This window comes from Sciurus carolinensis, chromosome 4 (genome assembly GCF_902686445.1).
Source record: "Sciurus carolinensis chromosome 4, mSciCar1.2, whole genome shotgun sequence".
Classification (NCBI taxonomy): Eukaryota; Metazoa; Chordata; class Mammalia; order Rodentia; family Sciuridae; genus Sciurus; species Sciurus carolinensis.
The window spans coordinates 142374506-142388844 of NC_062216.1; the positions used below are offsets into that span (position 1 = coordinate 142374506).

The 14339-nt window shown below is 34.1% G+C and overlaps 1 protein-coding gene across 1 annotated transcript in view; it reads right to left on the reverse strand.

The window, feature by feature from the left end:
• Nucleotides 1–7918: 7918 nt before the first annotated feature.
• The window catches only part of Slc6a15 (solute carrier family 6 member 15), a 51323-nt gene continuing 44902 nt past the window's right edge, over nt 7919–14339 (reverse strand). Inside the window, exons 11-12 of the mRNA XM_047551593.1 lie at nt 10390–10552; nt 7919–9256 (exon numbers count right to left, since the gene is read on the reverse strand). Of these exons, the coding sequence (XP_047407549.1) occupies nt 8885–9256; nt 10390–10552 (535 nt within the window). The 3' untranslated portion in view covers nt 7919–8884. The remainder of the gene's footprint in view (nt 9257–10389; nt 10553–14339) is intronic.

Genomic DNA, 14339 nt, shown 5'->3' on the forward strand with positions numbered 1-14339 from the left:
TGAGTTAAATACTGTCTTAATCTCTGATTTGAAATGAGAATATAGGGCATAGAGGAGCTATGTGAATTACATGGTACCCCTGTGAATTACAGGGGTATTAAGTAGCAGAGGTAGTACTATTTGAGCCCTCAGGCAACACAGTTTCAAAACTACTGGTTCTCTTTAATCAAGATAATTTATATAAAAATTTTATATATTTATCCATGATCCCTAAAAGAACCTAGAAATTGTCATTCCATGCCTAGTAAGATCACATTAGGGAATTTTAACAAATTAAATAGGCAGACTAATTATATCCTATAATAAGAGCATATTTGTCAGTTTTCTTTGCTATAACAAAATAACTAAGGTTATGTACTTTATAAATTAAAAAATGCTTAATTTTTTTTTTCAGTGCTGGGGATCGAACCCAGGGCCTCATGCTTGCAAGGCAAGCACTCTACCAACTGACCTATCTCTCCAGCCCAAAATTGCTTAATTTAATACACAGTTTGGAGTCTGGATATCCAAGATCTCTTCAACCTCTGATGAAGATGAAGATCCCCTTGGCTACATCATATTATGTTTGATGGCATCATGGTAGGAGCACAAATAAGAAAGAATGATCACATGGTGAGACAGGAAGCCAGATATAGAGAGAGGGTCCAGATTTGCTCTGTAATAACAACTACACTCACAGGAACTAATGAGTATTCCAAAAGAACAGCATTAAGCCCTTCTGAGAACACCACTCCCAATTATCTCCCTCTAGGTTATACTTTCTAAAGTTTCCACCATCTCTTACATCACCACACCCTGGGGACCAAACTTCCAACATATGAACCTTTAAGCAGAAAACCACATCTGTGTTAGTCGGCTTTCCATTGCTGTGATGGAATAACTGGTAGAGACTACTTAAAGGAGGAAAGATTTATTTTGGTTCAGTTTCAGAGGTTCCAATCCATGATCAGTTGGCTTCATTGTTTCTGGGCCTATGGTGAGGCACTAACTATGTCATGGCAGAATAGTCTGGCAGAGCAAATTTACTCACCTCATCGCAGCCAGGAAAAAGAGAGAGAAAGGAAGGGGTTGGGGAGAACGTACACCTTTCCAGGGCACACTCTTAGTGACCTACTTCCTCCAACGAGGTCCCACCTCCTACAGTTTCCACCATCTGACAATAGTCCATTCAAATATGAGCCCATTGATGGATTAATCCATTGGTGAGATCAGAACCCTCATGAGCCAATCACTTCCCCTAAACCCCACCTCTGAACATATCTTCCTTGGGGACCAAACTCTGAACCTTTGGGGGATACTTCTCCAAACCATAACAACATCCAAACCATAGCAAAGAATGTGGGCATTCAGATACAGTCTTGTTTGTTCTCCTCTAATATTTTCTTCCAACTTCATTACCTCCCTTTTCTCTACCCCTCTATTTCTCCATCTTTAAAAAAAAAAAAAAAAGTTTTTTCCATGACAAGAAGTACAGTTTAAGTTCTGGAGATCCCCTTCTGAACAAAATAAAGCTTCTGAATTTGGTGAGGTTAGAGGTTAATAGAGAAAAGAGAGAGAATATAGTGTAATGAGTGCTGTTGCAAAGGTAAGCAGAACACCTAACCAGGACAACCAGCCCTATGAAAGGAAACACCATTTAAACTGAGAATGAAAGGATGGTGTTAGGGTTTGGATGTGAGAGGGACCCCAGTATCTCGTGTGTGAAACAGTGCATGGTTTAGAGGAGAAATGATTGGGTGATGATAGCCTTGACTCCACAATCAGTAAATTAATCTCCTGATGGGATGTATTGAGTGGTAACTGAAGGTGGGTAGGATGTGGTTGGAGGAGGTGGGTCGTTGGGGGTATACCTTGGGATATGTATTTTGAATTTGGCAAATGGAGTATCTCAACTTCCTGATGATCATATGAGCTGTTTTCCTCCACCACTCTCTTCTGCCATGATGTTCTGCCTTCTCTAGAGCCCCAAGGAATGGAGCCAGCTGTCTGTGGACAGAGACCTCTGAAACTGTGAGCCTCCAAATAATCTTTCAGGTCTTTTAGTAACCGCAGTGAAAATGTTGACTAAAACAGGTTGATTGTAGCTGAAAAGCTAGGAGAAATGAAGAGTGGACACAGGAAGTAGCATATGAAACAAATTGATAAAAAGGAATTGAGAATATTTGAAAGACTATAAATACAGCAATTACTATAGAATGTGCTAGAGGAGAGATCTACTGAAGAGGTAAGGCAGTAACTTATCGTGAAAAATAAAGACTTTCATCTTAAGGACTCTGAACTGAGGAAAAGCACAACCTAGAAAAGATGTTGGCACTTCAGAAGGTGTAAGCTTATATAAAATCTGGAGTTTTACCTTGCATGGCTTAAGGCTTATTTAGTACACCTACTATTTTTAAATAAATGTATTTTTACTTGTATATAAAAGAAAAATATGAAAAATATAAAAATACCAACATAATAGAATCTTAAAAGAAAAATACAAATAAATAATGGTTAAAATGTTATTTTCCTAAATGAAAGTAAGCATCAAGAAAACCGACAAAATGTACTGATATTACACTGACAATTTGGATATTAGGAAAATATTTTGAAAACATTCTTACTAAAATAAAAATAGTTAAAAGATGAGGAGTTTTTTTTCCTTTTAGCTTAGACATTCATTGTGTATTAGCATGTGTAGAATGTCATGAACCAACTTTGAAAATAAATAGAACCTCTGTAATAGAAACGCTCACAAAATAAATTTATTCATGTCATTTTGAATAATATACTTAAAAGTATGCAAGATGTAAATCTATCACTGCTAAGAGCAATAATAAAGTATAGTTCCTTCATATTCCAAGATATTTCCTTCATATTCCAGATAAATGGACTACTTAAAATAATTTTTGTCTGATCTCTTCAAAATCCAATTCAACCTTGAGAATTCATGAAAAACAGGGCAGACAATGTGGTCATGTTTGACTAATCAGTGAAGGACCTCACATCTGGGAAAAGGAAAGCAAGAGCTCACAAGTTCATTTTTTTATCAAGTATTTATCTGTCTTTAATGTTAGTATACAGGCAACACTCTTTTTCCTATTAAAAAACAAAAATTCATTTACAAGTTACTTCTTCCTTTCTGATGGCTATGATGGTCAGACAGAAATGTAAAATTTTCTTTAGTCTATTGTCAAACCATTATTATCATCATTATTTTGTTCAGAAATAGCATCATTTAATGCCAAAAATATTTCCTCTCTATCCACAAAACTTTTATGGCCTTAACATTACCTGAAATTATATGACCATAATTATGGCTTAATTGTAGACAACTATTGAATTCCTATGACACTAACTACTCAGGAAATTTCAGGCCCTTTCAATTGAAAAGAATTAAGGCAAAGTCTTGGAATTAGTGCTTATCGTCACTGTAGGCATTACAAAATGTACCTCTCTAATGAGAATACCAAAAATGCTGAATGTTTCTACCTACAACCCCCCTGCTAGGCTCACTTTGCCTGAAAATGCAGAATCAGTTCTAACAGTCTAATTTGAGCAACCTGAAAAGTTAAAAAACTGAAAATTTTAAAAAAGTGAATTTTATCATGTGAACTACTCTGTTTTCTAAGAGAATACAGAGTAAACAATAAAAAGTGATTAAAATTGTGCTGTTTTTGCTATTGGAATGACTGCCACATTCACCCAGAAGATAGATGTTTCTGTTTGTTTGGTTTAAGATTTGTTTGAATATGTAAGTATTTTTTAAGATGTGGGGGAAAAAGTGAAATTTTTTGGATGAGAAAAAACTCTCCATGTTTTATAACATGAGTTATTATGACTCAGAGTTTAAAAAAATCAGAAAATAAGTTCTATATCACAGTATTAAGGTGTATATTATGTAAATAATCAGATTCTTTTTCCTATTAAAACTAAGTTCTATAACTAGTTTGCTAATGTCTTTAGTTGGCAAAAGAAATGGAGAGTAGACATTACTATTTAGAATGGCTGGTTGGTTGTCTCTAGTAACTCAGAATTGATATGATTAAATCTGATAGGAATGATTTTAAAAGACTGAAATCCAATTATTCTACCCTCCAAAAATGAATTAAGAAAGTATTCAATGAATAATTAAACTTCTATTTGAGTTAATTAGCAGAGCTTAGGCTACACAGGTCCCCTCTTATTTAGAGAGGCTATCTTCATTGTTTTAACTTTGTCAGATATTAGCTTCAAATGTTCCTGTATGGATCCTTTTACTATTGTCTCAATTTAAAAATAAGCTTTAAAATAAAGTGGAGAAAAGACATTCCTGACAATAGCACAAGAGTGTTTCAAGGGGAATAGATGCAGGTCTGGCATCTGAATCTGTGAATTCTGTTGACCTTGTCAATGATTATAGTAAATACTAGTGATGAGAAGATCAAAAAAAGGTCACATTGCTTCTGTACTTAAAACCTGTAAAATTTATTCCATAGTCTTGGATCAGGGTATTGCAAAGTACCATGTTTTGCTTTTTTTGCCTTTTACAAATTTTCTTTTAAAGAATGCTGAGAAACATATCACTATAACTAGTATAATGGCCCTTGCCTGAGAAAGGTCTCTTCTCAGAAATATGTCCATCTCTTCTAAAGAACTTTTTATTTTCCTTCCTATACAGCTAAATATACCAGGGTATAACAGGCATGCACAGAAGAATAGCATCTGGGATATTACCATTGGTGCATGGAGTATGATTTCTCTTATTTACATAGTAGCACTCTTATTTACATATGATACCACTCAGGCATCACGTGGCACATTTCTTGCTGTTGAAATGAATAAAACATTTTCAGATTTGGTGATGATGGTAAGCTCCACAGTAGTGTTAAAACAATAGTAGAATCCAAAAGGAATTGAATTTAGAACACGATAACATCTGGGTCCCCACCTGGTTTTTCTTAATACCTCCATATGACAAGCATTTTTAAGATAATGGATTATTAGGTAGGAAGGCAGGTCTTAATAACTAGACGAGCCAATTTTGGGGTTTGTCATTTGAGGCAGTTAGAGTACATTACTTCTTTCCTGAGCTATATAGGTAAAAATATGCTGTACTCAGCTTATGGAATATTAAATATTTCTAACACATATCTATAGTTTTATGGCTTTTCCCTTTTCATAAAACTTTTCTGACTCAAAGATTTACATTTAAATTTATGGAAAAAAATCTATGTAATTGCTATCATTGATATTGATTTTATTCAATAACTCTCAACCAATGAAGATATGGATCTCTTTTTAGGATGTTCAGAAGACACAATGATTATAGAATAAACTCAAAAGGAAAAAATATGTTTTCAAGTTTTATTATTATTAATAAATCCAACTTCTCCACATTAACACAATTTTTCCCCAATTATCACAATTGTAGCATCTTCATTTTCATTCTCTTTGAGAGAAGCCAATTAGGAATAATAATTCCTTTGTTATTTTTCATTTTCTTTGTTCTCACAATTCCTAACCAAGAATGTAGACCAAAATATCTCTGAATAAAAAACAAAAAAAAACTCAACTCAAGTGCTGCACCTAACCTAAAAGGAATTGTATTCAGTAGATTAGGAATATGAAAAGGCACAGGTAACCTGAAAACATCATACAGTTTAGAACAACTATGTACTGATCCTGAACTTTTTGGAATCATATATATTTGAAAATTTAAGGAAAAAAGTAATTTCTGAATTTAAAAAATATTCACCTAAAGTGTTCTTGCTCACAGGTGGAAGCTAAAAAAGTTGATCTCGTAGAAGACAGTAGAATAGTAATAGCTAGAGAGTAGGGAGAGCAGAAGGTGGGGAAAGAGAAGTTCCTTGGATAAAAGGTACAAAATGCAGTTATATAGGAAAGGTAAGTTCTAATGTTCTGCAGCACAGTAGGGTGATAATAGCTTCCACTTTATTATAAATTTTATAAAGGACTTGAAGAGAGCAGTTTGTAGGCTCCAAACACAAGAAATGATAACTTTTTAAGGAGACAGAAATGTTAATTAGCCTCATTGAATACATCACACATTTTATCAAGTTATTATAGTATATTTCATAAGTGTGCTTGTTATGTACCAATTGAAGATAAATTTTTAAACACTGAAAAATAAATTTTAAAAGGGCGCATAAACACAAATATGTGGAAAAGAAATATTCTTTCATGAAACTGTATCTATCACCCCATTGCATCAAGCTTGCTGGTCTCCTCCCATGACTTTCATGTCTAAGGGTGGGTGAATTTTCTTTCTCATCTTTTTATTCCACTCTGAACACCAAATTAGACTTTCTGCCACTCCCAAGACTCCTTTTCTTTTGTAAAGCATAGACAATTTTGGGTTGTGTTCATTTGGTGCAGAATTGGACCAGAGTGTATAGAAGCAGAGGAAAGTTACATAAAGACAAGTAGCCTCAAATTTTAGAGTTCAAAGAAAGATGCTTCAAACAACTATTTATTAATTAGATACTACAGTGCCTGAGAAAGGGCACGTTAGGGGCTGCATTGGTAAGGGAAGTAAATGAAAAGATGGATAGCATTTATACCATAATTAAAATGGTTCTCCACTTACTACTAAGAATAAAGTATATTTTTAGTTAATAGATGTTAAAACAAAGGGTGAACAAATCAACTGAAAGAAAAGATGAGGAGCTGACTCCAAGATTTCATGTGAAAAGACTATATAGCTTTTGGTCAGAATGATATTTGGTGATGGAAACTTGTTCATAATTTATTGCTACTGTGGAAATATTTGCATTTTCTCATTTAATCTTTTACAATTAAATGTTTTGATTTGTTCTGTGCCTTCAGTTTAAATTATGTCAGTATTTTTTTGGACACATGTAAATAATGGTATGATAATCATTCAGGATGGAAATAAAATCATCCTTTCCAAAAAAAAAAAAAAAAAGAAGAAGAAGCAAAAAGGAGAGGACCTTGTTCAAGTCTCCTTGAATTCTTTCCTCCTCTGCCAAGAGAGAATATTAGAAGGGATTTCAATTCTATGTCAAAAATATTATTCCTAAATTCTTCACACTATTTTTCTGTAAACAAAAAGGTGGAGATCTATTTCCTAGTGCAAGGCAGGTACCCAGACTGTTGACTATACCAAAAGGAAATGAAATCAACACCTTGTAGAAATCTCTCTGTTCCCACATTCCCTGCAGCAATGTTCACTATAGCCAAGATATGTGAACAACCTAAATGTCCATCAAGGAATGAATGGATAAAGAAATTGGAATATATACATACAATGGAATATTGTTCAGCTTAGAAAAGAAGATATAACCATTTGCAACCATACAGACTAAACCTGAAGGATATGCTAAATGGAATAAAGCAGACACAGAAAGACAAATAGTGCAGGATCTTGCTTACATGTGAAATGTTTAAAAAGCCACGTATGATGAAACAGAGTAGAACAGTGAGTTATGGGGGGGGGGTGAGGAAATGGGGAGAAGTAGGACAAAAGAAACAAGCTTGCAATTATGTGGGATGAATAGGTGCAGAGATGTAAACTGTAAAGCCTGAGGACCATAGACAATAATTTTGTGTTTATTTCCTGAAATTTTGCTACATATTAGGTTTCTCTGCTTTAACTGTTATATAAATAACAACATTATTTCTCAAAACTCACAACATTTTAACTTCAGAGACAGTTATTGAAGGAGCAAGCACTGACTCTGTGGTACACATGATTTCCTGGGAGGCTATAAGTATTTTTCAAAACTCGTGAGATTATATTAAAACATTGTCTCTCTATTGTTCCTGTGTCCCTAAAGTGATTATAGCTCTATTAAGTAATTTATTACTTCTATGTGGAATGCAATGTCCAATTATTATGAAATGGAAGATAATCCATTCCAGGAGATACAAGGAAAATCAATGTGAAAAACAAACACCATTTTTAAACTTTGTTTATTTGTAGATTAAAGTTGAATGCCATACAATTTTAACAATCACTTAAAAAAGGATTTTTATTTGCATAAAACAGAAGCAAAACAGAAATATATGAAATAAAATGCCATCTTGCTTCAAGTTTTCAAATCAGTACTTAGAGTACCAATATACATCTATATACATTGCAAGTATATTATATAAATATACTATGAGTAATCTTGAAACCACAATAAATATCAAGTAAGTTTTTAGGCACACGGCATAAGAAAAATGCAGAGTCTGCATGATTCTTGAGAGTGCTGAGTGACTCATTCTTGGATCATTTTCACACATATATTTTACACAAAATATACAGCCATCACCACATGATCTTCAGTCACCTCTAAATCTGACCTTTCATCCCAGCATTAGTGCCTTCTCACTCTTTGATACTATTGCTCTATACAGCTATTACATAAGAAAATATTTTGCAGTTTTCTTCAACTAAGTGCCTAAGAAGGTATCAATGCTACCAAAATAAGTACAGCCTTATCTACACAGTATATTCATGGAAATGTGCAGAGAGGCACCAACTTACATAACTGCTCATTGTGATACTGGAGTTACCCTGAAGGCAAACCTAGAAATTTGAAGGTATACCATTTTTGAATTGCCAATACTATTAAATCCAGAAGTTATTAGAAACTGAGGTAACACCTGTTTTTTTTAGAGATAGAAATACTTGATATACACCAAAAGTACTTTAAAAAAATCCTGATAAACATGGGCCTCAGTCATTGTAAGTTTTGTCTGTAATCCTTTCTGCACAAATGTAAACCAAAGAATCCAAAGAAATGCTCTAGCTGAACTGATGCATACTGTTAGGATTAAAGATCACAGCCCCGGAACACCTGAGAGCGCCCTCTGGTAAGTGAAGCCCAAGGCTTCTCTTAGTAGAGCCAATGTTCATTGATAAATTAACCAAGTACAGCCCGCTGATTCCATCCAGCTACAAGTCAGATTCTGGCATATCTGGCATATCTGCCATCAAGTAACCTATTCCATAACGTCCATTGGGAGCTGTATCCAGAGTTGGTGATCCACTCTGTTTTCGATAAATATTTTTACCAAAATTTGGAGATGACATTTCACTTGATATCTTTCCATGGATGAGACTTGCATCGTCTCCCTCTAAGTTTACAGGCTCTTTCAGGACCCTTCCTCTCTTATAGGTCACAGATGCTAAGTTACCAGAACTATCGTCTATGAGGTTGCATCGACGAACAATGAAGACTACTGGGACAGGAAGTATTGCCAGGACCATTAGAGAGATACAGACAACCATTCCCCACATGGGATAGCTCAGAAATTCTTCAGATGCCTGTGAAAACCAAAATATGTATATATATATATATATATAAATATTCTTAATATTCTAATATGTACATACATTAAAAAACTGTATTTGTCTCAAATTCATAAGCAAAGAAATCTGGGCTAGTTTGTAACTTGGTTTATGTGATACAAAGCGGTGGGAGTGACATTCAGAAACTTCCAAGTTTAAAGGCTTGCAATTTTTGCTTCTGTTTCATAGATCGCTGCCCTGAGTTCATAATGCTTGGGGAAAGGCAAGAATGAAAGACCACTAAGAGAGGCTCTCCAACCTGAACACAACTGTATGAGTTAACCAAAGCAAGACCAAAATGAAAAAAAAAAGAAAACTGTCCAGCTCACCCGTAGAAGCCTAAAAACTAATAAATCACCATAGCTTTCAGTCATTAAGTTATAGATGAGTTTGTTACTAATAGATAACCTGTAGCATGTGCCAAGTTATCTTTCCAAAATCTAAAAACCTAAAATTTCAAGCACATCTGATCCCAAAGGTTTTAGTACCAATGGCAGGCTTGATCATGTCTCAGTTATGACATGGTTATTATTATATAATTATTGGCCATAACATAGTAAAAGGACAGAATTATCTAAGAAAAATAAGCACCCTGATTTTAGAACAGTTAATATATATCTGATGATTATATTAATATGTAGTTAATCACCTTGAAAACAAATGCAAAGAGTCATCGCCAATAGAAATCAGTTATAATAATACTTCAATATTTAGTTATTTAGATTATACTTATCTGGCTAGTGTGTATTTCAATTATTATATAATGTCTGAGATACAACTTAATAAAAGCATATAAAAAATGTTTCCAGAGGTTTGATTAACATGTTTTCTGGAGTTAAAGCCTAATCTTTATTAGTTCATCAATGTTAAGATGAAAGCATTTTCTTTAATAAGGACAAGTCAGCAATTCCCAAGTGCTAAAGAGATTCATGATGTACAAAAACAACCGTGGAAGCTCAGGGCACGTAACATAAATCTCATGATTCATGAACAAAAGGAATACCATTAAACACCAAATGATACTATGAAGAAAACAACAAATGAAAATCTCTAAGGTGGCTTCTTATATACCTTTTCTTAAAACCAAACTTCTGTATTTTATGTTTTACCTTCTCTTCAATCCATGCATTGTAGCCAGGAGGACTTAACCCCATGTTCACAATGCTAGCTATTAGCAAAGACAATAACATTAGAGGAGAAATGTATTTCCACATATAGTAGTAATATCTGCTGGGAGCAAAGCCAAGCATATCTTTTAGGTCTTCTATAAACCTGAATAAAAAGAAAATATTTAATTATTCCTCAAGTTAACATAATTATAACTGAAAATGTGCACTATATCAATGTTTGACAGAGATTTAACCATGAATACCTTGTAACCTTTTATAGTAAGTCAAAAATTCATATTAGAAGATGACTTATAAATTAAGAAAATTTATAAAGTAAAATGAAACCAGTTAAGTATTACAATTCTTGTTCAGTGAAAATCCTTTTAAGCAAGTTATTAAAAAGTTTCCTCCTATAAATAACTTTCTATTTTATGAGCACAATATTTGCAGTACATTAAAAACCTTTATATTAGTTTCACATAGTAATAACTCCTTGCTATTATCAAATATCCCTAATTGGTATTCACATTTTGTGAACTCTCTCTCCTATGTACAGTCTGCTTGAATTCAAAGAAGGTTCACATTGTAACTAGCTGATGTATCTCTCAAATCTCTCAAGTCTGTTTAATTCTAAGTTTCTTCTATCTTTGTGTTTCTTCTCTTTTTCTGTCAAGTCAGCTGGGTTTTTTGCCCACATCCTCCCAGTCTCACCACAATGTCGTTCACAACATATGATCCTATTTCTTGTAAAATATAGTTGGACCTAGAGACATGATTGGGAAAAGGTGTTCTTGATGTAGTTGTTGTTGTTATTGTTGTTGTTTGGGGGTGTTTTGTTTTTTTTTAAAGTCAGGTTACTGAGGTATAGTCTACCTGAAGTAAGGCAGGGGAAAGTAATTAAATGAGGATTTTATACTACTCTTAAGACAAAATATGAAGTAAAATTCACCCAAGGTGTTTGATGGCAAGGCAGTCAAGGCACAGAGCACAGAGCCATTACATAATAGTCTCTTTTCCTTTATACAACTAATAAAGCTAGATAGATTCTTTACATGGATCATAATAACAATGCATGTTCACAGTTATTGGTGGTCACCATACTAGAATATCAATTTGACTGATTAAAAATAGATTTTTCTTTCCTTTAATATCATATAGATAACTCAAACCACATCATATTGTTCCAGAAAATCTGTGGACACTCAGATTTTTCTCTGAGAAATGATTTTGCTGTCTTATTTTTTGTCTTGTTTTGGCATGGATGATCCTTTTTTTTTTTTTTTATAAACTAGATTGTGACTTGGTGCCGGCCATTATGCCTATTTTCCAACACTATGAAAAAACACTCAACAACATTCAAATTGTCACTTATTACAGATAATTTTCTTGAATTATAGCTTTATATTTGTTCTGGCAAATAATTTGTGTGTGTGTGTGTGTGTGTATTTGAGTGAGCTTTCCTTTTAACAATAATTTCTATTCGTTTTTTTAAATCGTTTGTTCTTTCTTTTTTATCTTTCATCCTTCTTTGTGTTTTTGGCAGTATTGGGGATTGAACCAGAGGAACTCTACCAGTGAGCTACATCCTTAGCCCTTTTTATCTTTTATTTTAAGAAAGGATCTCACTAAATTGGTCTGGCTGGTCTTAAACTTGGGCTCCTCCTCCTTTAACCTCTCGAGTAGCTGAGATTACAGACAGGTGCCACCACCTGGCCCTTCATTATTTCTTCTTTATTTAAAAATATATTCCTCTTTGCTATTGCCTATTTCTCATAGAATTAACATTGTGCTTACAGTTTTATGTTCCTTTTAATTTGGTGTACATTTCTAAAGTGTTTTCATTTTATTCACAATTATTCCCTGAGTTCCACATCTCTGTTTCAAATCTTCCTTTTTGCTACCACTTTTGAAATTTTAAATAATTCTGATATTATCCTGACCTTTTATATCATCTATCCACTTTGAAAAATTATTTTAGTTTGTTTTGAAATAGCACTAGTTTATCATTACTTTTTCTCTGTGTCTTTTGTTGTCTGCAGGGATAATCATTCTACTCCTTTTCTCCCCCCCCCCCCCACCTTAAAACAACTGTTCTTAAGACTCAACCACCTTTGAAAGGAATTTTCTTGTATTTTTGACAAGGCGAGACTAGTATATTTCCCCCTTTTCTGCAAAATAATCCAAGATTGGCTTTACAATGCCTCAAATCTACTGCCTCTCCTCTCTGCCTCATGTTTATCTTCACTTTCTTTTTTACATCACCCTATTAAACGAGGATTTTTATTCCATCATGTTCTCTCCAGTGCCGAGTTTGGTCTTGAAAGGGAACTTTGGTTTGTTAGTTTCAAGAGGTTTTGCTCCAGCATTGATGACTTTATTGACTTTATCCCTTTGTAATTTTTGAAATTAGAGCAAGGAACCTATGACATTTCTCCCAGTTTAGTCCATGTCTTCAGAGTAGCAAGCCACACTCAGCAGGGAGGAGCTGCTGATGACTGGGGAGGTATCAGAAACCCAGCTGCATGCCCTCTGCAGTCAGTCCCACTGATGGGATACCACCAGGTCCTGTGAATGGCAAACTTTTGCCCTACCCTTTCATATTTGAATGAAAATACCTTATTGCATACATGCCCTATTCCAGTCATTGAAGATATTTTAAAGTTAAAAACAACAACAACAACAAAACTGCTGCCACCATTTTTGACTCCAGAGCATTCTCCTATTCATTTTCATATTCCTCATGTTTTTTCCTGATCAATGAATTGCTATACTCCAACATTTTTTTCCTCTGCATTTGAATTACTGACTGTCTCAGACATTTAGGTTTTGATTGCCTACTTTCTCTCAATCCTGTCCATAGAAATATACGTAAGAGTGGCAGAGGAAATTGAGCAGAACTGAGCTCATGGAATTGTTGAAGGTGAACAGGAAAAATATAAAGTTGCTCCAGAGTCCTAAGGCAGGAGAAAGTAATTAAATGAGAATTTTATACTGCTCTTAAGACAAAATATGACCTTTGAAGATGGAGAGATCTGAACCATGTAAGAAGAGTATCTTCAGTTTTGTTACAAACTGCCCAAAGGCCTTCTAAAGGATTGCATTATTTTGCATTCCCACCAGCAATGAGTGAGAGTTCCTGCTGTTCTTATCGTCACCAGCATTTTGTGTTGTCAGTTTTCTGGGTGTTGGCCATCCTAGTAAGAGCATAGTGGTATCCCAAATTGTTTTAATTTGCATTTCTCTGGTGACATATAATATAAAGCATCTTTTCATAGGCTTATTTGCATTTCACATAGTGTTTTTATGAGGCATAAAAGTCAGTGAATGTCACACATCTCTATCATTGCTATTTATAATCAGTATAAGACCATTAAATGTAGTCTTCCTGTTTTTCCTGGCCTGGAGCTTTTGACAATTAAAAAAAAATTCTTTAAGCTTTGTCACAACTCATTAAATATCAGTAATGTTCTTAATGTCAGTTAAGAGGACTCTGCTCTTCACTTAACATGCACTCCTTCCTACTTTACACAGGTTTTTATAACCTGAAAATCTTATTCCCTCTCAGTCTATATATGTTAATTAGAGGCAATGACTTTAAAATGTATGGGCCGAAGGTGTAAAAGATATGTGTCTTCTGAGATTAGTCTAATGCTTCATTTCACATCAACTATATATATTTTTCATAACACAGGTACATAGTTAGGAGTTTGGGTACACAGTGAATTCAAATAATGACTCCATATGAAGTTTGGGTGCAACAAATTTCACATATATAACACAGAACAGGATATATCACTTACCAAAATCATCGTCATCCTAAATACAGCATTAGGACACAAACAGTTCTCTCATAATATAGATTAGCACAATAATTAGGAGATAGCTTCTAGATTAAACAGAAATGGCTTTGAATTCCGGATTGGCTATTGTCCTGGTGTGTGATGACCTAG